A 24,910-nucleotide genomic window follows, 5' to 3' on the forward strand; every position below is an offset into this window, starting at 1 on the left:
GCATGGTTTCTTTAAAGGACTTCTTAAAATAGTGGCTTTATACAGAGTTCAAGCATAGCAGTATGTACATGCCCTAAGTTACTTTCTCAGGTCAATAATCTTGCTTTAGCAGTAATGAGGGACATAGAATTGCATTCCCTAATTGTCAAATAATACAGTTATTGTTTTCTTATGAATAACATTAAAAATGCACCTTATTTAAAATCTTGTGCTGTGTGACTGGAGACAAATATACATCTCTTCAAGCCTCATTCCCATTAAAATCAGGTTAAATCTACACTTCACTCCACAATGCAGCTGTGTGATCAATCAACACATTTAATACAGGACTAAATTATTCCACTCGCACGTAAATGTACAAAATCCTTAAAAACAATAAAGTCAAACCACATTCTTAAGAATTACCTGTTCTGCCAGTGTCTCGCTGTCTTTAAGTTTTCCTCTTGACCACTGAATTCCACTGTTTCCAGTTATTACAATGGTTACAAATCTCTCCTCACCCAAAGGACCTCTGCCAGGCTCTTTCACTTCAAAAACCTCTGAATAGAAGGCAGGCTGAAGGGTTTCCAGATTTATAAGATATTTAAGTTTCAAATTCCTGGCAGTAGCTTTACACTGGCCAAACTGTTGGATGAATTTGCGGAATCTGTACCTTATTCTTTTTCGTGTCAAAAAGTGATAGTCCTGGATTTTTGCTCGAACACATTTAGGCAAAAACATTTTGTAGCTGTGAAAACAAGATTATCACATAAATAGTGAAGATTACTTACGAAGCCTGGAAAAGGAAATTACTCTTGTGGGCTAAATAAATGCAATGTTTACATTAAAAAAATTACCAAGTGAACTGCTTGCTGTCTTACAATGACTTTAAATCAGGGGCGGGCAATTATTTGGGCCCACATGCCACATAAGTAGTTTTGGGGAGCTATCACAGGCCGGTTAGCACCCACCACCCCCTGCAATAGCCCAGGGCCCGTGAACCCTGAGGCTCCTCAACATCATCAGTGTCCAGCAGCAGCTGAGTGCACTGCCTCAGGCCCAGCCTGCCTTGCACCTGCTCTGGATTTGCCCCAGCTGGAGTGGACCAGCTCCAGACCAGCTGGGACCCATGTGCACAGCCCTGATCCCAGCCCGCTGTGCACCTGCTCCAGACCAGCCTACCCATGATAAGCACTGGCAGGCAGGAAGAAGCTATTGCTGGACAAGGGGAAAAAGCAGCCTCCACCTCCTTGCTGCTGCCAGGCCCTTCTTGCTGTGGTCACCCGGCTCCTCTCCACTGCCACCATCGCCCTCCTGGGTGGCCCACAGGCAGCACTGGTGGCAGTGGTGATGGTGGCAGAGAGTAGTGGCAAGGCAGCCCCGACCTGGGCTCTAGGTGGCTGCAACAAGAAGGGCCCAGCATGGTGAAGAGGAAGCGGTCATTTTCTCCCCATGCCCAGCAGCAACTTCTGTCTGGCTGCTGCTACTGCCACTCATTGTGGGTGGGCAGGTCAGGAATGAGAGCGGGGTGGGCTGTGGTTGGGGCTGTGTGTGCAGGTCCTGTCTGGTCTGAAGCTGGTCAGGACAGGTTCAGAGTGGGCACACGGTGCGCCAGCCCAGGGCCAAGCCCATGCACGTGTGTCCCCATCTCTCCAGGGCCGGAGTTCAGCTGCCAAGATGCACTGTGTGCCAAGGCACAATGGGATGTGTCAGAGGATGGACAGTGGGGAACTAAGGGACCCACTACAGGTGACACAAAGTCCTTCCATGGGCTGGATCTGGCCCACAGGCCATATTTTACCCACCTGTTTTAAATCATAACTATTCTGTAAGATTTATTTCAAATACAACTGCACCAACTATTTCCTTCACTAATTTCAATGTATGCTGTATTGCAGTTTCCACAATTCCCAATTTAGTCGTTATTACAGAATTTGAGTAAAAAAAGTCTAGTTCCATACGGCAGACTAGCAGAATTTGCTGTAAACTCTGTTTATTATGTTATTCAAAATGTTGACTTCCTTGGTCTTGTTCAAACACAGAATCACATATATTAATTTTACAAAGATAAAAAAGGTTGCAATTCTGATTATGTCACTAATGAAGTTTTGTACTGAGAGATAAATCACAGTTCTTAAGGACCAGAGAGGTTCTCTGTTTCCAGATGAATTATATGGCCTATATTTATTTATTTTAACAAATACAATCGCCATTGTCTTGTGCCAATTCTAAACATGTTAGGAGTAGGCAGAGTATTAGTAAAAATGGGGCAGCAGTGTATATGGGTATGTGAAGAATCTTCAGAACTAAACCCCTGGCCTGCAGTAGAAGAGTTTGTCAAATGATGCCTATTATGATGTATATAAATGTCCAGTGAGGACTACTGTAAACATGTCACATTAATGAGATGTGAACTATAACCCATGCTTCAGCTTAATCTCTTCAAATGATCAATGAGTATCAGACTATCACTGACATATTTCTGCATTTGGAAAGGCTTGTTTAGGAAACAATGAGCCGTATTATCAGTTGGCGGCACTCCCTTTCATTAAGGTTTCCTGTCACTTGTTATTATGAGACCCTGTTTTCAGTTGTTTATCGTTTTGACAAATTTTAACCGTTCAGACTAAACTTAGGTTGTGAATCTGCCTCAGGCTGACTTTCAAACTGGTTTAAGCTTGGCCAAAATGGCTCAGCAATTTCAAGAATAAGGCTAGAGGAAAAAAAAAAAGTTTTGCCTGCATTACAAAATTCTTCAGAGCTTGTTTTTTAAATGCTTTGGGTCCCCCCATGTTTCTGTGCTTTGGGCAGAGATGTGACATTTGACACTTTATGTCAGGGATGTGCCTTTTGCCTGCCCTGGGAAAATCCACCCAATTTGGCCGTGTTATAATATGTCATTTTTTATTATTTTGTTCAAATGGCACCTAGTAATAATATGGAGCCCATATTCATAAGCAGGGCTCTGTGTGCTACAGCAATAAAACAACAAGCATTACTATATCATTTATAAAATTATACCATGCATTACTGAACTCTAGTAGCCTCTTGTCACCCGGGTAATTAAACACGACAAAGTAACGCAAAAGTTGGCACAAAGGTAGACCCAGGCTGGCATGAAGATATTTAGAAAAACAATAGACTAAAAACCCTTAAAATGTTTCAGAACCAGACTGTTTGAAAGGGAAGAAAACATATGAGCTACTGAACTGGCCGTGTAAGCAAGAGGTGTTTGCCTGATAAAGTCTCCAGGAAAATAATAAAAATTAAAGTGAGGCTTGACATTCTAAAGAGGAAAAAGAAACTGAGTAGTTAGTTGGCCTTCTTCCCCACAAATGAAACAGACATTTCACCTTTGAAAGGGTGGTTCTAAGTAATCCTGGATTTGCATATTGTAACATCAATCTTCTAATTTGATAAAAAAGTACTGCCAAGAGAGGAAGAAGCAGGGTATAAAAATTTTAGAGTTGTGGCACTGCATGTGGTTCGCTCATGACTTAACAGTATTCTTAGGGTGACTAGAAAAATCTAATAAAGTGGCAAAATCCCTTTTCATTTACTTGTTGTACCCTAAAAAAGAACAGCTATTTGCAGAAGTCAGTTTAAAATAGAGATACAAATTACATCAGGCTCTTACTTGAAAAGTGAGAACTATGCTTAAAAGGTCAATTTTTAATATATTTTTCCAACTCAAGAACCTGCTAAATATTTTTCTCTCACAGAAAAATGTTGAAATGGTTATGGGAAAAAGATTTTTGTAAAGAGCAAAATCAAAAATGTTATTTCTGTTTTCAGATTAGCATGAGGTCCAAATTATATTTCAAAATAGAATTCCACAAACAGACATTCTGACACGTCCTGCAGTTTGTGCTGCAGTAATAAAAATATTCATGTGTATATTTTCTCTAATTTAATGTTCCAGGGTAAACATAGAAACATGTCAGTCTCTCGAAAATAGTATGGTAACCTGACAGCTATTTCAAACTTTTCGATCATCATTTGTTTTAAAAGTCTGATTCTATAAAATAGCACGGATTCCACAGCCCCATATAAACTTTGGCTGAATACTTAAAAGATAACTGTTATGTAATCAGTCAACCTAAGTGAACACACGAATACATGCCAAATGTACTGGGATGTGATCATGAGCCACTCCTCCTATTAGGAATGGCATTCACATTATAAATCAGTTAAAAACCTCCTGCTGTGTCTACAACACAGCTGTTGCCAAAAGTTGTGCATCCCCCCCAGGTGCTCATGTCTGAGCCACATAACAGCATAGTGTGGGGAGGGGACATGGCAGGTGGAGGGGCAGGAAAACAGCAAGACAGTCTTTCTTATATATGTAAAAGTCAAACTGATCTAGAGTAAGAAATCACCTGACTGAATTGTAGATAGCCAGAGGAGTTTGGTCCTTTTCTTTGGCCACTCTCATTATATCCAAAACAGCCATTCCAAGGCATTCTTCCTGGGTTTCATGAGTAACAGGCATCTTTAACCATCCATCTACAAAATCATCACGCCACTAAAGGAGAAAAGAGGGGGAAAAACCCCAGACAGATTGTGATGCTGGTAAATTTTCTGTCTCAATGCGCATCTTTACACATGCTCCAGCTGCTCTTTACGAGCTGCTCTAATTAAAGTGCCTGCAGCATCTTGTGCATTCACCATTTCATGCTTCAAAATGGCAGTGGAGGCACTTTAACTAAAGCTTGTTCGACAATTGAGTCCATTCTGACATGCAGTGCATTGGAGCAGGCGTCTCACACATCTACAGACACCCAATGTTATTTATTGAATATTCTAGGGAACAAATTTATCTATCCCTTGATACCTGTGCATCTTCACACCAACTCCCTGCCAGCTTTCACACTTGGTAACACAACTCTTAAAAAGCCAGTTGCCCAAGTCCAACAAGGTCTCCTTAAGGATGGTGCTGCCCCACAGTAGGCAAGTTCGTCTCACAAAATGAAACCCAATTTTTACTGAGGGGGTTGCAGTGGGGAGTGGAACTAAGGAGGCAGAACAGCTTTTCAACGCTTCTTGCCACATGGATCTATTTGGTTTTCAGCCTCTCCTCCAGAAAGATGCAACCTGGTCCCAAGTGTCATATACATACTTAAGACTGGACTCTAAGCAATTAAGTCAGATGCGGGAGTTATTTTTGTTGGGCACAACTACAGGATTGTGACAAGAGATAACAACAACAGTAAGTCATGATTTATTGACGGAAAGAAAATCCTACCTGAGCAAACAGGTAAAACATGACAGGGTCATCAAGAACAGAACTTTCTGAACCCCGCGTAATGCCATACCGATGTGCTCTGCTACTTCCATTACTATACCAGTGAGGAAAATAAAACCTTTTGAGGAAAATGCACAAAGTATAGTTAGGTAAATATCAACAGAGTTAAAAAGGCATATCTGGTAACAAATGCCAAACATCCTTAGATACAGACACTCTTTATATATGAATGTGCGTGTGTGTGTGTGCATGCGCGCACATACATGGATGCAACTTCTAACTGACTTGTGGTCTGATGCAAAGCTATTTAATTCAGCAGAAGGCTCAGAATTGGACTGGTGGTGTTTAGGGGCCATGCTAAAGTTAAATGAGGGATCAGTACTGTGGGTGCTAATCTCCAGGGATAGAAAGAACTAGCAGCTTTGTACCGGTAATCCTCATACGGTAAAACAGAACAGCTTTTGTCACCTGCTAGTGACTCCTCCCAACTCAGAGAACAATGATGATGGGTTTAAGAAGGAAAAATAACCTGTCTCTGAAAGGGAAGATTCTCTAGATGGAGGAAATTTGACAAGGGATTTCACAAAAGACTTCTGGTCCTTTATTAAAAAAACCTCTTGAGAAGGCAAAATGGAAAATACATCTTGTGTAAGTATAACAATATGCAAGACAGACATGATAATTTTACATCTACGTGAAGAATTACTTAGTAATACCAAAGAAAGTAAGTGCTCTGTGAATTATAGCATTCAGTTTATTGTATTGTGGATATTTTAAGTAATTTTGTACTTAAAATACTGCCGCAGATTTGGTAACAGCTCCAAAGATAACTGAACCACATTTTTAGTTTACTAACTAGAGGTGCACCAATATGTTGGTGCCATATCAGATTGGCACCAATAAAATGAAAATTAACATGATTGGCTATTGGCTTTTTATAGCTGGTGGATTCAATAATGTCACCGATAAACATAATATACCTTATGGCCAGGTCCCTCGGATGCTGCGTGCATGTGCACAACTGCATGCATGCACGTGGCCAGGAATGCAGCCGGGCGGTGTGGAGAGCAGCACCCCGCAAGGAAGTCTGTCGGGGAGGGAAGAGGTGTGGGGTGGGCAGATCAAGTCCCCCACAGTGAGGGAGGGAGTGAGGCTGAGGGTGCTGCCCAGCCAGGGTGATGAATGGGACTTGGGGCCAGGGTGGGGAGCAGGACAGAGCACGGGGGGGAAGAGGGACAGCTCCCTGCCTCTGTGTGCACCCCCAGGGGAGGCATGGGGGGTATATGCCCCCCCAAAGTTTATGTATGGGGCGAGGGTAGATGTGGGCTGCCTGCTGTGGATTTGTGGTTCTCCCTCCTGCTGCCTTTGCCCTGAGAGCCATACGCTGGCCACATGTCCCCTGCATGCACCTCAGCAGTGGGGGCAGCCAGTTGTGCATCCTGCTGCTGGGCGGGGAGGGGACATACAGCCAGCACATGGCTCCCAGGGCAAAGGGAGCAGGGGGGAGAGCCCCAAGCCCACAGCAGGCAGCCTGCATCCACCATCACCCTGCTCAACTCCACTCTGGTTAAAAGCATCCCTGGCGCTTAAAAATGGCGGTGGTGGTATCTGAACTAAAGCTCATTTGATGAGTTTTAGTTCAAACGCCCCTGCCACCATTTTTAAGTGCCAGGATGCTAATCCCCTGCATGAGCTGCCTGCGGCTCCATCCTGCCCAGGTCCCATTCACCACCCTGGCTGGGCAGTGTCCCCAGCTGCAGCTGCAGACCCTGTCCCTGCCCGACTCCTCTCCTCACTGTGGGGCCCTCAATCTCCCCACACCCATCCCTTTCCCTGCATGGATTTACCTGCAGGGAGCTGTTCCCTACGCCGCCTGACTACATTCCTGTAAATTGATTATTGGATTGGTATCAGCCAATATGCCTGGTTAATAATCACTGATCAGCTATTGGCATTGGCCAAGAAAATCTTTTTCAGATGCACCCCAATTACTAAAACAATATATTGTCAAAACTATTGGACACACTGCAAAAGAACAGCAGGTGTATTCTAATCCAATTAATCTATTTTGTTTGCAATATTCCATACAAATCAGGCTGCTTTATTTTCAGAAACTGTATCTGGTCGATCTGTCTTTACCTTGTGAGCCACAGAAGATAGTAGTGGAGATATTAGTGGAGAATTAAAAAAAACAAAAGGTTTTCAGAGTAATTTTGCTGACCATAACCGTATGTTAAACTGCACACAGGAATTAAAAACAAGTTCCAGTCTATGCACCTGTGTATTCTGGTAGTAATTATCTGGATTTATGCAATGGGGCAACTAAAAGATGCACATAAAAGAAATTTCAACAAAATTACTTCAGCATAACAGCAGTGGCCAAACCCAACACTAAGAAAACATTTATGGCTTTCAGTTTGCAATCAGTTTATCAAAAGGGACATTCAGGCCACTTCATGCAACTCAGAGAAATAAAAGTCCCTTCAAGCAGGGAAAAACAGTGGATGCCTTGCTGTAAGGTGGTGTGTGTGTGTGTGTGTGTGTGTGTGTGTGGGGGGGGGGGGTTGTTTCTTTTTCTTTTTTATAAAACAGACCATTTCGTTCAGTGGCAAGATAGCTACCATTCTGTTGTACATGTCCCCCTAACTGTAAGGAACAAATTCAATAAACCTATATTCTATCAGGTTTTGCATATTTTTGCATTTCAGATGTCTTATAATTACATTAGCACCATAATGCAAGAAAAGGAACAAGAAAAAGAACAAGAAAGATTAAAATCCAACTATGACTATTGCCAATGAACAGAATATAGTAATACTAACTCCCTATACTTGAAAGCACCTTTTCAGGTTTTTTTAGTTTGAACAGGTACGCCTACAGTACATAGAAACAAGCTATACAGAGAACTGAATGTTCAAAGCACTCAGCCTCACTTATTTCATATGGTTACTATTCCAAGTAAATTTTATTTGAGGACCTGCTGTTAACAGCTCATGTAGAAATTACAATTGCGTTATACTATTTTTGGCATTCTGCTTTCTTAGCTTTGTGCACTGACATGAAAAGTAAGCCATGGTTCATTTTTGGGTGCATTATCTGAGTTATACTACCTTATCCGGTAAAGCAGAATGAGCCTGGTTGACTCGTCTACATGGAAGATGTGATTTGGAGGATACCAAATTCTGTCTGTCTTGCTCATCAGTGCAAACATATTATGGTACACAGGCGTGATACCTAGGTAAAGGAACAGGAAAATTAGTGATACTCAAAAGTTAATTATTACTCAGAATCTTTTACTTTTTACTTCAAAAAAATCTGCCGGTCAAATGGAGTGAACTGATAGCACTTGATAATCTCATTTTCCAGTTACCTACATCAATGCATAGCTCAGTCAGCTGGGATCAACCTTGCTCATGCTGGAGATTGCTTTCAGTCTCAGCCTCATCTCATTATTTCCTTGTGCTCCCTGGCTGACTGTTGTATCCACCTGTTGTCTCCCATCTTGTGCCTGGATTACATGTTTCTAAGGCAAGGGCACAATGCTCATAAGCACAACCTAGCTTCCAGGTATTACCACAATATGAACTAACAACCACAACTTATTGTTATTGTTGTTATTACATTTTCTTTGTTTTTCCTGAAAAATGAAAGGCCACATGCATTTGTTTTAAGTTGTTGGTTTAAAGAAAAATTAAAAACAAAGCAACATAAAGAAAATCTAACACGATAACTAAAGTTCCCACCTCCTTCCATACCCCTATCACACAATTTTGGTGGCCCTATTAAACATAAGGAAAAAATATGGATGATCAGTTAGTTAAACCACAGGTATTATGACTTATTTTCATAGACAGCCAACAAAATAAGGTTTTACAATCAGGTTTCCCTCCCCTTCTATTGCCATAACACATGGAAAACTAAGGTACCGATTTAGCCAAGAACTTTAAACATGTGTTTCAAATTAAGCATGTGATCAGCCCCTCCTGCTCCTGTTAGATCAGGCATGGGCAAAATGAGGCTCGCGGGCTGAATGCAGCCCATCAGGCCATTCTATCCAGCCCTGGGGGCCCCTAAAAATGTAGAAAATTAATATTTATCTGCCCCTGGCTGCCTGCCATGTGGCCCTTGATGGCTTGCCAAAACTCAGTAAGTAGCCCTCCACCCGAAATAATTGCCTGCCCCCATGTTAGATGTAGGCCTAAAGCCCCAATATAGCACCATACTACGCCAACATCAAAGAGATTTCTGTTCTTGCTCAGAGTCCCATTTAGTTGGGACCACACTTCCCAAGAATGCAGTTGTGGAGCATCTGTCTGTCTGCCTAGCTTTTATTTATTTGTTTATTTTTAAACCCCTCACAAACCCTCAACATTCCCAATATAAAACTAGAGCTCAAACATACACTGATGAAGCATTCTTCATGGAAATTTTCAGATTCAGAAAATCTGATTTTGCTGAAGTTCTAATGGAAACCAGACAAGTTTCCCTCCCTGATTTTCTGCCAAAACTGCCTGCCCATCTTTTCTGCAGTTTGCTTGGTAGGTGACTGGGGGCTTCTCCTTTCAGTGCTTCCCTTTTATGCATACTTTAGAAAATTTAGTCACTTCAAATAAGAGTGAAACCAAAATTTTGGAATATCAAAATCCTCCACGGTGGAGCTGCCTTTTTCCATCTTGCTCTACTTAAACCTACTTTCTGATGGAAAGGAGGGAAACCTAAAAAGGATCAAGGATCTAACACTCATTCTTTTTCCCCCGCTTTCTATTTTGGAGCTCGCTCATTCAAAATGAAGAGATCACACACAAAAAGCCAGGATTTATCAAGCAGATGGGAAAACAGAAGGTAATAGGCTAGAAAAAATACAATGAGGGATTATAATTGAGCATGGACGTCACACAAAAGCATTAGACAGTATCAATGGCTTCTGAAAATCTTAACCAAGGAAAAAAAGATCAAATCACTTTGTACTTTATCCATGCAATTAGCACATCAGTTAGATAATATCCCCAGGCTTCTCTATTAGGTTATGTGCTGCCATAACAAAAATGGTGATGCAAGCTGAAGAGGAAGGAAGGAAAGGGCTTTTCTTTTTGCAGTGCCTCTTCTGACCCTCCACAGAAAAGGCCATAATACTGGCCTTTTGTCCATTCCCCACACCAAGAGGCAGAAATATAATTATCATGCCAGAGGATAAACGGGTCAGCCACTTGCTCCCACTTTGGCTTTGTAGGCAAATATAAGACAAGGGGCTTTTTTCCCCCCCTTGCTGATTTGGGGAAAAATCTTGCCTTATATTCAAATAAATACAGTATTATTTGAAATACAACAACCAATTGTATGTCAGTTTGCACAAAACTGTTTTCCTTACTGTTCTGCTTGTGGATATGAACCAAATAAGGAAGAATCTAAACTTAAAATGTTAATTTAATTACTTAAAAAATACAAGTGAAAAATCAACAGCAAGTGAGATTATATATATAATTTTGTTTTAAAGAGAAACGATTAATTTGAGTGGAGTTTTATGAAGAAATGGTTTATATGAATATATGCAATTCAAAATATGACTTTGGAGTTGAACATGATTGGCTATGCCCTATTATCTTTCCACATGAAGATTTTTTCCCTTTAACTTTGGATGCCCGCAATGGAAATGAGGGGACAAAAACACAGCTGATGATTGCACTGAAGACATCTTTGTGCTCTGCTGCATTCTTTCCTCCGGCCATTTCTTTCTTTTTTTGGCAGTAGGGAGAGAAAACGGCACAAGACTCTTAAAACTCTAGGTTTGCACTTGTGCACAATACCTTATGCACTGGGGTGATCCTCCATGAGCCATCTGTGCTGACTTGTGGGCTAAGTTATTTATTGAGCAAATTTTCTACCATGTCAGAAGATTTGGCCTAGGCTGTTTCCACAGCCTGTCAAGGGAAAGTGCATAAGTACATGATACAGAAGGCAAGATATGCAGCAGCAACTAAACCACACAACAGATACATTTGAACTGAGGTATCAGTAGAATCCTCAACAGAGTATATACGGCAATTATACAAAACCCAGAAATTAAAAAAATGGAACTCAGAGATCTTGATTCAAAATTTCCACCCTCCCTAAGTAACAACAGTAAAGATTAGAAGCAGAACAGTTAACAGCACTGTTAACTCTGTAAGAGGTAAATAATATTCAATGGCATTTCTCTTTCTTTATTCCAAGACTGCAATTTCATTTATAAACACACATTTTCCAACAAATGTAAAAGCACATACTTGTAATACATACAGCATAACACAGTGGTTCTCAACATTTTTTAGACTTCAAGGGACCCCTACATAACATCTGTGAATTGAGGAACACCCCATTTCAAGAATTACTTCTTTTTGTTTTACAGTACTTAACTCATATAGGACCAGGAGATGTGGGGGAAGGGAGAGGGCAGGAGGAGTAGCAGGGCAAGGACAAGCCTGTGCTGACTTCCTTGAACAGGGGTTGGGCAGAGATAGAGACTGAGGTGGAGGAGTAGCAGGGCAGAGATAAGTGCTTACCTCCTCACACCCCACAACACCTTTCAAAGGCTCTCGCAGCACCCAATTGTGAGTCACTAGCATAAGGCCATGGACAAACCTGCACTTGAAATTCTCCAAATCCTGCTCCAATCTTGAGTGCTTTAAATTCTGAATGCTTTGGTGCAGCAAAAGGTGTGCAGCCCCAATTATGCCCCCTTGCCACAGCACTTCGAAATCATCATGATGGCATGTAGTAGCAGCACTGTCCAACCAAAAGGCATGAGAAAGAGTTGCTCAGTCCTCTGGCATCCCCTGGTGATCATCTGTACCTCCATTTCCTTGGCAGGGGAGTGCCAACAACAAATGAACACTCTCTTATGCACCTTGCTGTTTTGGGGGACCTCTAAAAAGGCATGCAAGGAACCCTTCCCTCTAACCCCCCTTAAAACAAGCAATTTAACTTTAATATTGGGGGGCTTGGTGACATCAAATTTCAGATATCTCTCTCCTTTATATCACTACTTAAAGCAACTGCTCCATCAGTGACTCTCCAGAACAAGTCTTAAAGATCTGTCCAACCGGTGTACCCTCCCAACCCCCGCCCCCCAGTCAACAGTAGGAAAGTATGCAGTTGAATCTCTTCTCCCTAAGAGGTCTACTTGGAGTTGACAAGAAATTATTCATAATTGTAGCTGCAACCTGCTAGCACAAGACTCTGCAGAAAGAGCTCTTTTGATTTCAGGTGCCAGAGTCCAGACTGAGATATTAATCACCGAACTTCCTATTTGTCCTGCAGAATGGGAAGCCTGGCTCGGAGAGGGATGTAGTGGGCGTCTTTAAATAGGAGTAGACATTTCTCTGGAGGTCAAGAAAGAGAAAATAGATAAGGGCCAATATGCAGGACCCATAAAACAGGCATGAGTTACCATACTTACTCTCATGCAACATGGACTGTTCCTTCCTACCCACCAAGATAGTGTGTCTTAAGAATTTTTCTGCCTGATATAGAAGAATGGAAACTGTAAAAATGAACGATTCTTCTTTTCCTTCTCTCTCATCCCGAGGCCTGTCACGTGAAGAAGGTACAGAGTTCAGTCTTCAGCAGCAGCTAGTGTTAACGCTTTCACAGCTCCTGTGACATCTGGCTTTAGCTTTCGGCTGAGCAGCTTATGCTATTTAAGCAGCATCTCTGAGAGGATTAAAAGTGTAGCTTTTGCCTGAGCAGAAAATGGTGGATGAGTGTGCTGAAGATTTGGCTATGTTCCCACTCTATTCAGCCACAATTCTGGAAAAATCTCTTTTTCTTCATTCCAATTTCCAAAAAACAACATGTGCGTCTTATTTGAGGGCATGTGGCATGCAAAACAATATGGTAGGAGAAAACTAATATTAGGTTTACACCCAAAAGAGAAAATAGGAGTAAGAAAAATCTGATGTGGTATCTCTTCTTGCTCTGAACAGCATCTAATTAGAGAAACTTTTCAAGGCAGGAAGCCTGTCTTTTCTCATGTACCATGCACTTCTATGGTGCTAAAACTACGTTAGATTAAGCACATCAGGAAAAAAATAATTCTGTAGAAGTAACTGCAATAACCTGTTGAGCAAATGTGACTCAGTTTTAAGTCATCATTGATTTAAAGCTGTTGCAACATGGCATGTGTCCCTGCACACAAGTATCAGGCTTATAACAAGAGATCCAGTCAAACTGTCGAATTAACCAGGACACATTTAATGGAAAAATCATCTGACACTTGCTGGACTGAGGCCTATGAGAAGGTACAGGCCCTCATATGAGATTTTTAAGAAATATAAGTCATAGAGTTACAGGGAAATGAAAGAATTATGTAAAATAACTAAAGAGAAACCAAAATCAAACAAATAACTGCCTCCCTTCCCAAGGAACAACCCAGAAGTAGTTAGTTATACATACAGCACATAAAAAGATGCGGTGTGTTGCAACCTGATGGTGCAAGAAGCATATCTGAATTAAATCAGTTACAACATTTTACATACTCCAAAATAACTTTATCCAAAGCAATCAAACTCAGACTGCATTTGTCGTATAAAGTGGGATATAACTTTTTTTTTTTTTTTTTTTTATAGATTAGTAATAGGTAAAGGGGAGAAAAAACGTGTTTGTGTATTCATGGTGTATTTTACTTTAAAGAACTTTATAGCATACATACAACACAAAACCTTCATCCACAGTGTCTCTTCCTAAATCGAGATGCCAGCTGGATGATGCACATGGAATAAGGCATATCTGCTCAATTTTTATTTATTCATACTGTTCAATAGGTGCTTCCATGCCTAGTTCAGTGAGTATCAACCAACTCTCAAACTTGGATCTCTGCACTGTGATCTTAGGAGCTATACCAGAGGTTGGCAATGTTTTGCATTGGTGGACTGGAATGGCCCAGTTTGGGTCCTAGGTGGCCACCACTCCTCCCCAACACCCAGCTGCTGCATGGCACAGGAAAACTATCTGTTGCCTTGCCACCTGGATGTAGAGTGATGTGGCACAGGCAAAGCCCCACACCCCTTTCCGCACACCAACCCACTGAATGCTGCTAAAGCCCCAGCTCCATGGGTTGGGACCAGTGGTTTCATGGGCTGGATCCATCCCCAGGGCTGTAGGTTGCCAACTCCTGAGTAATACTAAGTGGCTACTCTTCTCTACCTATGTTTCATTACAAAGAATGCCAGCATACTGTTAAAGAGGTAGAAATCTCAAAGTCATGTAATTGCTGCTGTCAGATCTACTGTTAACTGCTTTGCTAAGAAAAACAAAAAGGTAGTAGTTTAGGATATCCTCCAGTAAGCAGAGAATGTGGTATAAAATACAAGGAAACATTAACTGTCCTTTGTATATGGAAATGTTTTCTTGCACACCCATCATAGATCACAGAGAACTATGAATAGATGGGACCTCAAGAGATCAAGTAGTCCAACTAGGGATCAAACCTGTGACCCTGGTGGTGTTACCAGCACCATGCTCTAACCAGCTGATCTTCATATCTCAGAGTTTAGCATTAATGGAAATGGAATGGAAACCAAGTGTTTTTCAATAAAATTAATTATGTTTCCTTTCAGGTTTAAAATTGTGCATATTTTCTGTGCAGGATGTTACTGCACTTAACAAACTTTCTCATTACTGGCACAGTCCTCCTTTTCACACAATTCTTCCCAGAACTCCTGGCTACCAGGACTTTATGAACAGATAATAGCTGAAGTCATAGAAGTATTTTTAACCCTCTTCTGGAAACAAAAATAATCTGAAGAGGCCTAGGTATCAAAACAACATTGGTAATGTCTAAGACAAAGAGTTTTCAATGTAAGCAAAATAAGATAGAGGAGACAGTAAGCTTCCGATGGTAGGAACTGCATTTCTGTAGAGCCCTGAGTATATTGTCAGTTTTCTATTAAATATATAATTAGAAGAGGAGACAGTATCTCAGACAGGCAGATTAACAGAGAGACTAAATAAATTATTATCTAGTTTGCGTGTCCACTAAATTGATATCCAATAAGACTTCTAGGAGCTGTGGCTGGGACAAAATTATACCTGTTATTTTTGCCAAACAATCAATAGAACAAGACAGATGGATGCTATAGTGCTCAACTTCCAGCCTGTGGCCCAAATATAACCTGCAGAGCCAGCACATCTGGCCTGTGGAGCTCCCGATGGGTCTGAAAATTTGGCGGTAGGGGAACGTTAATATGGGCACCCTTCCCCTGCCTTATCTCCATACTACAATCCCTGCATGGCCGGTCAGAGCCAAGCTATGCCCCCTTTCCCCACTGGTGCTGGGGTTAGATACCCCACTTCGACCAGCTTCCCCCCCGCAGGGCTGGGCCTGGGCCTGGCCATGCTCCCTTTTTCTCCCACTGGAGCTAATCAATGCCCCTTTCCCCCCATGGGGCTAGGGTGGGGCTTGGCCAGGCCCCTTCCTCCGCAGAAGTCAGCCACACCACCTTCCTTCTCCGTGGGACCAGGCTGGAGCCTGGCCATGCCCTCTTCCCTTTCCAAAGGGCCGAGCTTAGCTCCTTTCCCTTGCAGGGCTGTGTTGGGGCCAGCCTGTCCCCATCCCCTTCTGCATGGCCAGAGGGTGCCCGCTGTGCCCACCCACATGTTGGATCAAGAACAGTGGGTGATTTGGCCTGCAGATGGACTGGGCACTGCCAATCCAGCCTGCCAGGCAAAAAGGTTAGGCACCACTGTTATAGAAGAATCCAAAAAGTAAGGTGGCTTCTCTGTCTCCTGTGTCTGAGTTGCTTAATAAGAATTAAAGGCAGGCATAGTACACATTAATTCCTTCCATAAAACAAAGTTATATGTGAACTGACATCTCACACTTTCTTGAATAATCACACTGAGCACAGGGACACCTCGCTGGCAGTATAACTCCAGATTCAAAATTGTTTTAGGTCATTCTAGGCCAAGGATGAAGAAACTGGCCTGCACGATGCAGAAAATAGTTTTTTCTCACTGCGGCCAAGAAAAAGTTTTAGAAGGATTTCCTTTGCTTTACTATTTTTTTTCTTACTTTGTCCAGCATGTTCTACAGATTTGTCTAGACACAAAAACGATACCATTTTAACTGGACTGATACACTATAACCCCCTTATGCATTTTATGGAAATATGGATGATATACCATATTCACAGATCTGGACACCATTATGCCAGTGTAAAATGCTTATTATACCAATACAGTTTAATCCTGTGCAGCAGGGGTTGGCAAACTAAGGCCCGTGGGCTGCAAAGCCTTTGGATCCAGCCTGTAGAACTGTGCCTTCCATGCCATTCAGGAGCAGGGGGCTTCCCCTGCACTGTGCCCACACACCATCCTCTGGCTCTCACACAGGCTTCCGCTAAGGCAGAGGTTCCCAGAATGTCCTTATTGCATACTCCCTTCCAAATTTACCCTACCAAAATAAGTTTTATATTTTAACTCTTTAAATTCCAATTATTATAATGGAAATTAAATCTGCCATTACACAATTTCTCCCACCTACCCCCCCAAAGATGTCTTGCATACCCGCAAGGGTATGCAGGACCACAGTTTGAGAACCCCTACACTGAGGCAACACCATTTCCACATACATCCACATGCACTAAAATAACAAAATTTGCACTCACATGGCCCCCTCTGGGGGACCAACAAAACTTCCACCCCAACTCCTGCCCAGGGCAACCTGCACCATGCTGTCTGCACCTGCCCACTGCAACAGCTCAGCCTGGCCCCAACCTTGGCCCTGGCCAGTGCACGCAGTACTGCTGCTGTAGGTGCCTGGGTATTGCGTGGCTCCCTGCACTTCCAGAGGCTCCCTCCTCTGGCTGCGACACTCCAGGAGAGGAGGAAAGCTGCAGCTGCAGGTCAGAGTGGGTAGAAGGTGGCCACGAGCTGGAGCCAGAGCCCCGTGGGTTGGGGCAGGAGCTGCCTGACTGCAGCTTCCCCTGTACTGTGAGCAGCACAGCAGGGGCAGGAGGAAGAGCTGCTGGAGGCAGGGGTAGCTGAGCAGTACCCGGCAGCTGCACCAGCACTGTGCACGCAGGTTGGGGCCAGGAATGGAGCAGGTGTGGGCAGGAGCATGGTGCTGGCTACTTACCCCAGGCAGGCATCGTGGGGCTTGGCCCCAGGCAGAGCACTGCAGAGGCGACCATGGGCCAGATGGAAGGGTGAAATGCACCACCCAGGCAAGTTCTGCTGCACATGCCCTCCCCTCCTTCCCCCCACCCCCAGCTGACTCTTGAGACCTAGCAGGCAGGCAGCCCCCCATGCACATACCCAAAATTGCTATTAAAAAGGTCTAATAATTACACAAATCATAGGAAATATTCATTAATAATTGCGACGTTCACTAAACTGTGGCTAATTTTATTGACCTGTTCTACGCTGCCAGCCAACTTTTAATATATTGGGCATCATAGTTCTAAGACTACCTGCACTTTATCCCCTTCCCCAGTCTCTCTAAGCCTTTCCTCAGGTATCAGGCCTTTCCCCCATTCTTAAGCAAGGTCCCTAGGTAAAGTATTTATTCTTATCCAGCAGATCTGACTGAGTTTAAACACTGAGATCCAGTACTGGATGTAGAGATGAATAAGCCTTCTTAAAACACAGAGTATTTTCTGTACACCAGTAGGAAACCAGTGAGAGAGAAAAAAAAATACTCTACATGCATATCTACATTACAAATGGGTATCACCAACAGGTAGTAGGTTAAGTAGGCCTGACTCTTCCACACACCCCAAATGGTGCCTGCATTTTAGTCTGGTTCTCCCAAAGATCTCCTCCATCCATCTCTTAATTATTCTTTTGCATTCACAGGGTTTGACCCTTGTGATCCAAAATAATTTTTGTTTATTGGCTGCAGCCAGAGAACGGGTTATAAAAGGGGATGAAGGTTGCTCCAACAATCTGATTCTTTCCACTAATTCAAAGACTGCTATAAGTTACAAACGTCTTTGTGTGGCCCATACATATTGTGTAAGTATGCCACAAACACTGGTCTCACATCCATGAAAACGAGCTCTAATTTTCTCATGTGGAGGGACACCAGCTAAGCTGTAATGACCACAAACAATGCTTAGAGATTTCCGGAAATGGGAAAATAGATATTAAAAGCCCGTAAAATATTGAGTGAATGCACTCTCCTTTTCCCAGATAAGGTACACAGCGCTGGGGAAAGAGGACTTATTTATAGTCTGATATAGATGAAAAATAGTAAACCTTTTCAGTAAAAAATTGGTACAGCATGGATTACCTGAGATAAGATTACAGGTTTGGTTGATGAAAGTAACTGTGACTTAGTACTTTAAGACATTAGGACTAAAAGTTATTACTACACAGTATCAATAAGAGTGCAAGTATTACATGAATCAATAGCTGGACAGCTGAAAAAATAACTTTAAAAAGTAGCTGTTAGTTGTTATCCTTGAAGAGGACTGAGGTGTCTTTAATGGGGGGTCTTCAGGGATGGAGACCCGAAGCTTCTAATTTTCATCAATTATTTGGAAATATATATAAGATGAGGACAGGGCACATATACTGGGTTGCTTGGTAAACTGGCCCAATTCAGACAACATGCATCATAATGCAACCAAAAGCAAAGTATACATCTTAAAAGCAAAGAATACTAGTCATGCCTACAGAATGGGGGCTTGCATTGTGGAAAGCAGTGACTCTAAACAAAGAATTTAGGGTCAGAGTGAAGAAGCAACTGAACGTGTGGTCCTAATGGCAAAAAGAAGCTGAACTAAATAAACAGGCTAGGAAAAGTGCATATACGTTAGTGGAGAAATATGATCTGGCTCATCAGTCACTGGACCAACCCCATGTGTTGGCCCTGGCCCTGACTGGACCCAGTGCTACATCTGTGACACACAGCATAGAGGATCAATGATGCTCATCCAGTCCCATCAGGCTGGATGGATTGGTTTGATGATCCTGATGTGTATCATTGGCAAGACAGACTAGACTGTTACATACCATTTTTAAAAGGACAGTGAAACATCCTAAACAGCACAGGGGACAGATAAACATAATGTTTCAACCAGGCTAGAAAACAATGCTTTTATCTCAACAGACTTAGAAAGCTAAGGCAGTTAATCAATTTAGTTTATCACAGAGAAGGTTGAAAGGTAACTTGATCACAGAGTAAAAATATCATCTTAAGATGGAGAAGGGTGGGTGTAGGGGTGAAATACCATCTATAAAAAGCCTCTTTAATTTAGCAGCAAAAAGTTTAACAAGAACCAATGGCTTAAAAGTGAAGCTAGACACATTCAAAGAAAACAAAGGCACAGGTTTGTTTTTTTAAACAGTGAGAAAATGTCATCATTGGAACAACCTACTAAAAGAAATGGTGGATCCTCTCTCTCAAGCACAAGCTAATGGGCTCAGCTCAGCATTAAATTCAGTATGAAATACTGTAAGAAATTCATAGTTGGTGACATGGAGGCTAGGCTAAATGATATGAATGTTCCCTCTTAGCCTTAAAAATAAAATAATACATGCAACTAATTTACTCTCCACACGTCACAGCAATCAAGAAGGTCATCTTTGGAAACAGATGATAAATACAGCATTCCCTTACAAGTTCGTCAGGATTTCTACTAAATGAACATCAGCAGTAAACAACATTTAACTGACACAATCAGACAAAATCTTAAGATTTAAAGTTAACAAGGGAACGTTTTATTATGAAAATCCCATTAAAAAACCTCCATCAAATTTCAGCAAATAACACTTTTTCATCAACATTCTCTAAGACTCCAATACGTCTTGGGTTTTCCTGAATACTGGCACTACAGTGCTTTAATTTCAGCCTAAGATGGAGCCTACCAGAAGAAGGGGGCTGTGTATATATATGTGAAAACCTGTTTTTGTCCTTCAGAGAAGAGATCACATGTAGGTGATGAAGATAATTCACTTGTGAAGAATATCTTTGCAGAACAAGGGTTCCATCCTATCCACTCCTTAACAGCTAATGGTTTTGAATAGGTAATGTGGGACTGATATTAAGGTAGCAAATAATGGCCTCCCATAGCAGAGCAGGGTGAAAAGTGAATAAAAATATCAATATACTATATTGCACACATTTTATAGTATAATACATTTTACTCAGAACCTCTGTCTACTTTATTAAAAGCTACATTGCATGAAGCTGAAATAATTTCATTCTTTGATTAGGAAAATAGTCATTATTTTCTTACCACAAGCCTTACAAGCAGCAATGCATATCTCTTCTGCCATATATTCTCCAACTGCAAAGGGTAGATAGTCTCCTTCTGTCTTCCCTGGGGAATGATAAAGGTAAACCTGAAGCATTGGCTCCATCTGCTTTGGTGCATTAGCATTCCCAAGGACATCACCATTTTGGTGGACAGTGGAGGTTGTGGTTCCTTCCATGTCTGTCATTGTAAGACAAGCCATGACTGTATTATGTTCTCTTCAGAGCATTTGCCTGCAAACAACACAAGGAGTATTTATTGGTTTTACAAGTAAAAATAAAAGAGCTAAAAAAAAAAAAAGAAGAAGAATCCAAAGTGTTTCTCTTCATCATCATCTACAGTCAACAAGACTGAAACTGTGAATTGCGGTACTGGGTTACGATTGCATAATTTCTTGGTAAATTTACCAAAATGAGTTTCTGTACATTTTTACAAAGCAGTTTTACTCTGAAAAGTGCTTGTGTGGTAGGAAAAAAAAAGACACCAAGGGGACAATATTTATCATATTGAACAACACCAAAAACATGAAATTCCACATAAAATGGCTGATTTTATAAGTAAAATCATACCTTTAATTGTCAACCATGCAAATTCAGAACTCTGAGGTCCTGGAGGTTAAATTAGTTCCTCTAGTACATTGATGCAGCAACCAGGTTGTTATCTGGCCCTGATTCACAAAAGAATTACTTTTCAGGCATACTTTCATTTTAAGTAAATGTTTAAAATGAAGCATGCATTTAAATACTATTTTGACTGTGGATGGATTTAAGAACATAAGGGCTTAAATTCTTTTCTGGCCTAAGGATCCTAATTTAAATGGCTCTGCAATGCTAAAACAGAGCAAAACAAAGCCAAAATCCTTATTTTTTTATTTTGTCCCTAACCTCAGCTAAATAGGCTCTGAACACAAGCATGGACAAAAAATCTACAGATTAAGAAGGTCCTATTTTAACATGGTAATGTTTTAGGGTAAAAGCATGACATACATCACAAATATTGGGACTTACTAAGTGTATATGCCCATTTACAATAATATCACTAATACTAAGTTTCTTCCGTGAGAAAAAAAAAACTTATAATACAATTTAAGTTTGAAAAAACAATACTTTCACCAAATGCTTACAAGTCTTCTAGCATTTTCTGATGTTCCAATTATCTCCAATATGTAGTACAGGAAATAAAAGGTAAAAATATAGGGGTGCACCAATAGAGATTTTGGGGGTCAATACCAATAGCTGATATTTAAGGAGGCATATCAGCCAATACTCATCTGATTTCCGATACAGCTGTGTACAGCTGGTAAGTCTGTTGCAGTGAAAGGGGAGCAGGGAGGGAAGGGACATGGGGGGGGGGCAGATCAACACTCCCCATGGTAAAAGAGGGAGTGGGGCTGGACTAGGCGCTGCTGAGGCAGGGTGGGTGCAGGACAGAGCCATGGCTCCTCTGGGTGGTGCGGGGGGGGCAGGCTGGGAGTGCACAGGGGGGTGGAGGGGGTTGTCCACAGATCTGCACAGGGTGGGCTGCAGCTGCGGGCCACACCAGGCTCTTCCTCGTGGCGGGGGGCAGCTGGGCTGCGCTCAGGGTGGGCAGGGGTGGTGCTCAGAGGGGGGCTATGGGGGAAGCTACAGCAAAATTTGGGGTGGCTGCAGCCCCCCCATAGCTCCCCTCCCAGCGCCACCGCCACCCACCCCAAGCACAGTGCAGCCCAGTCCTTTCCCCCAGCCCAGGAAGAACCCAGCAAAGCCCCTGGTCTCAGCCTGCAGCTGCAGCCCACCCCATCCATGCCCCACGCGGATCCGGGGGTACACACCCCGCTCCCCAATGCTGTCCCAGGGTACATGCAGTGGCGAGAGCCACTCCCCTTCCCTACACCCTCTGGATGAGCCACGGCTCCATCCCACACCCCATCCCACCCCAGCTCCACTCCTTCCCTCACTGCAGGGAACATTGATCTTACCAGCTGCACGTAGCTCTCCAAGCTGCCGGGCTGTACACTTTGCTGCCTGCATGCTGTGCTGCGGATGCACACATGCACAGGCATTTATTGGCCAAATTACTGGCCACATCAGGCCAATTTCCGATGGTCAGTTTTCTTTATACTGGTGCCGATCCGATATCAGGCCTCCATAATCAAAGTCTCGAAGCATTGTATTAACACACATTATGCCAATATTTTAAAAGCAGAATCCCTCAAAAATGTTCCCCAATAATCTATTAACAGGGCCAGGTATCGACCCAGGTTTTCAGAGAAGAATGGAGAAGGAATTATTTTTCCATTTAAAAAAAAAAACTCAACCAGAAACAAAGGTGGTGGGGGAAAGTCTGTCTTAGTACAGGCATACCTCGTTTTATTGCGCTTCACTTTATTGCACTTCACAGATATTGCGTTTTTTACAAATTGAAGGTTTGTGGCAACCCTGCATCGAGCAAGTCTATCGGCACCATTTTTCCATCGGTTAGCATTTTTTAGCAATAAAGTATTTTTTAATTAAGGTATGTACATTGTTTTTTTTAGACATAATGCTATTGCACACTTAATAGACTACAGTATAGTGTAAACATAACTTTTATATGCACTGGGAAACCAAAAAATTCGTGTGACTCGCTTTATTGCGATATTTGCTTTATTGCGGTGGTCTGGAACCGAACCCGCAATATCTCCGAGGTATGCCTGTACTCAACCATATATACAACATTCATGTTGGTGCAAAAAGCTGAAGGAAGAATAAGCTGAACAGTTTTATAGAATGGTACCTCTCAGTATTCACCAGATATGCTTTGGCAGTGAGTGAGAAGGGGTAAAGGAGGGGAGTAAACCCATGGCAGCCTCCCTCTGTGAAACATTTTGGAATCATATCCCATCTAGTATCAACCAACTTCATTCCAAAATCAAAATGGATGCTCTTTAGTAGTATTTTTAACCAGAGTTAAAGTCACTCCAGGCATCTAGAGTGGACTGAACTCCATCACAATCAGGGAAAATAAGCCTAAATTTCCTTCAATTGGATGGTGGAATTTTAACAAAATGTACCAGACAACTTTCCTCCACCACATCCTGGGATATGTTAAAACTATCTTTGTTCTTTTTCACAATAGATGGATTTCATAATTTTTTCATTCTTATCTCTACTTATAAACAGTTTTGACCAGGATCTGTAAGTATGCTTTTATTTAACCACTTGGTCTAAAAAGTGCCCAAAATTCAGATCTTGTTTTCCAAATCTGAGAGAGGATTTTTGGCTATAAAAAAGTGAAATCATAAGTGTTCTGTGTATGCAATAAATGTCTAACAATATTGGTTGTTTAATTAAAAAAACCCTGTTGTTTTACTATTAGGCAATATTCACAAAGGACTATTTGTATTGATCTATTTTTTGCTTAGACTTGATGAATTATGAAAGTAGTTTCATAAAATAATCCACTGAAATGATACTTTTAGATTGCGTATTGAGACTAAAATTTCTCCACTCCATTCCTTGAGATTTTTAAATGTATGAACAAATTTATATTTATAGAAATACAAAAAATAGGGCTGAAAAGGACCTTACAAGGTCATCTAGTTCAGCCCCCTGCTCAAGATAGGATCATCCCTGACTAAACCATCCCAACCAAGTCTACCTTGATCTTGAAAATTTCCAGGGATGGAGAGTCCACAACTTCTCTAGGTAGCCTGTTCCAATGCTTAACCAGACTCACAGTCAAAAGTTCCTCCTAACTGCCAAGCAAAGGGACAGACTGGAGTGCAGCTCCCAGGTCTAACTCATGACACTTTACAGAAAGCGCCATGAGTCAGACTTATCGTCCTGACCCAACAGATGTTAATTGTTGGGTTGGGAGTTTAGGGGATTGACCTCCAATTTGGAGCCAATCCAGGAAGGGAGGTCTCTGCAGCCTCTTCCCCTAGCTCTGCTCCACCCCTCCCAGTTCCTGTTCTGCCTCAGAATGGGAGGAGGAAAAGGAAAGAAAGGGAGGTCCATTCTTGGGTTTTCTTGGCCATGCTGGTGTAGACTTGGGGGGTGGGGGAGAGAAGCATGTGGAGTGGAGCCTCCCACCTTGGGAAGCTCTAATTCACCTGCCCCACTCTCCAGCGCCAGCTACGCAACCTCCCTCTGCTCCCTTACCCCCTTTTCCTTCTGAAAACAGTTCTGGGAACAGGGTTGGGCTGCGTCAGCCAAGCCCTGTTCCCAGTGCACAAGCACAGAAGTTAATGAAGGTGCTCCGCTTTGATTATAGGATCTAAAGCACTCTGCAGCCCTGCACTTGTGTCTGGTCACAGCTGTAAAGCACTTTCAGGAGCTAAATGGAGCAAAAATTGTCACTTCTGCCTGTGCCTCTACATTTTGCCTACTGAAGCTTGAGACCATTGCTCCTAGCCCTGTTCCCTACAGCCTCAAAGAAGAGTTTAAATCTTGATTCTTTCTATAATTGCTCTTCAGGTATGGGAGACTTT

General features: G+C 42.2%; 1 protein-coding gene across 1 annotated transcript in view; it reads right to left on the reverse strand.

Annotated features, from left to right (window-relative positions):
- Window positions 1-24,910, reverse strand: part of JAK2 (Janus kinase 2) — a 93,798-nt gene that overhangs the window by 49,575 nt on the left and 19,313 nt on the right. Inside the window, exons 2-6 of the mRNA XM_019555155.1 lie at window positions 20,443-20,693; window positions 8,335-8,458; window positions 5,225-5,342; window positions 4,359-4,504; window positions 406-727 (exon numbers count right to left, since the gene is read on the reverse strand). Coding sequence (XP_019410700.1) covers window positions 406-727; window positions 4,359-4,504; window positions 5,225-5,342; window positions 8,335-8,458; window positions 20,443-20,662 — 930 coding nt within the window. The 5' untranslated portion in view covers window positions 20,663-20,693. The remainder of the gene's footprint in view (window positions 1-405; window positions 728-4,358; window positions 4,505-5,224; window positions 5,343-8,334; window positions 8,459-20,442; window positions 20,694-24,910) is intronic.

Source organism: Crocodylus porosus, unplaced genomic scaffold, assembly GCF_001723895.1.
Source record: "Crocodylus porosus isolate Cpor-Errol unplaced genomic scaffold, CroPor_comp1, whole genome shotgun sequence".
Lineage (NCBI taxonomy): Eukaryota > Metazoa > Chordata > Crocodylia > Crocodylidae > Crocodylus > Crocodylus porosus.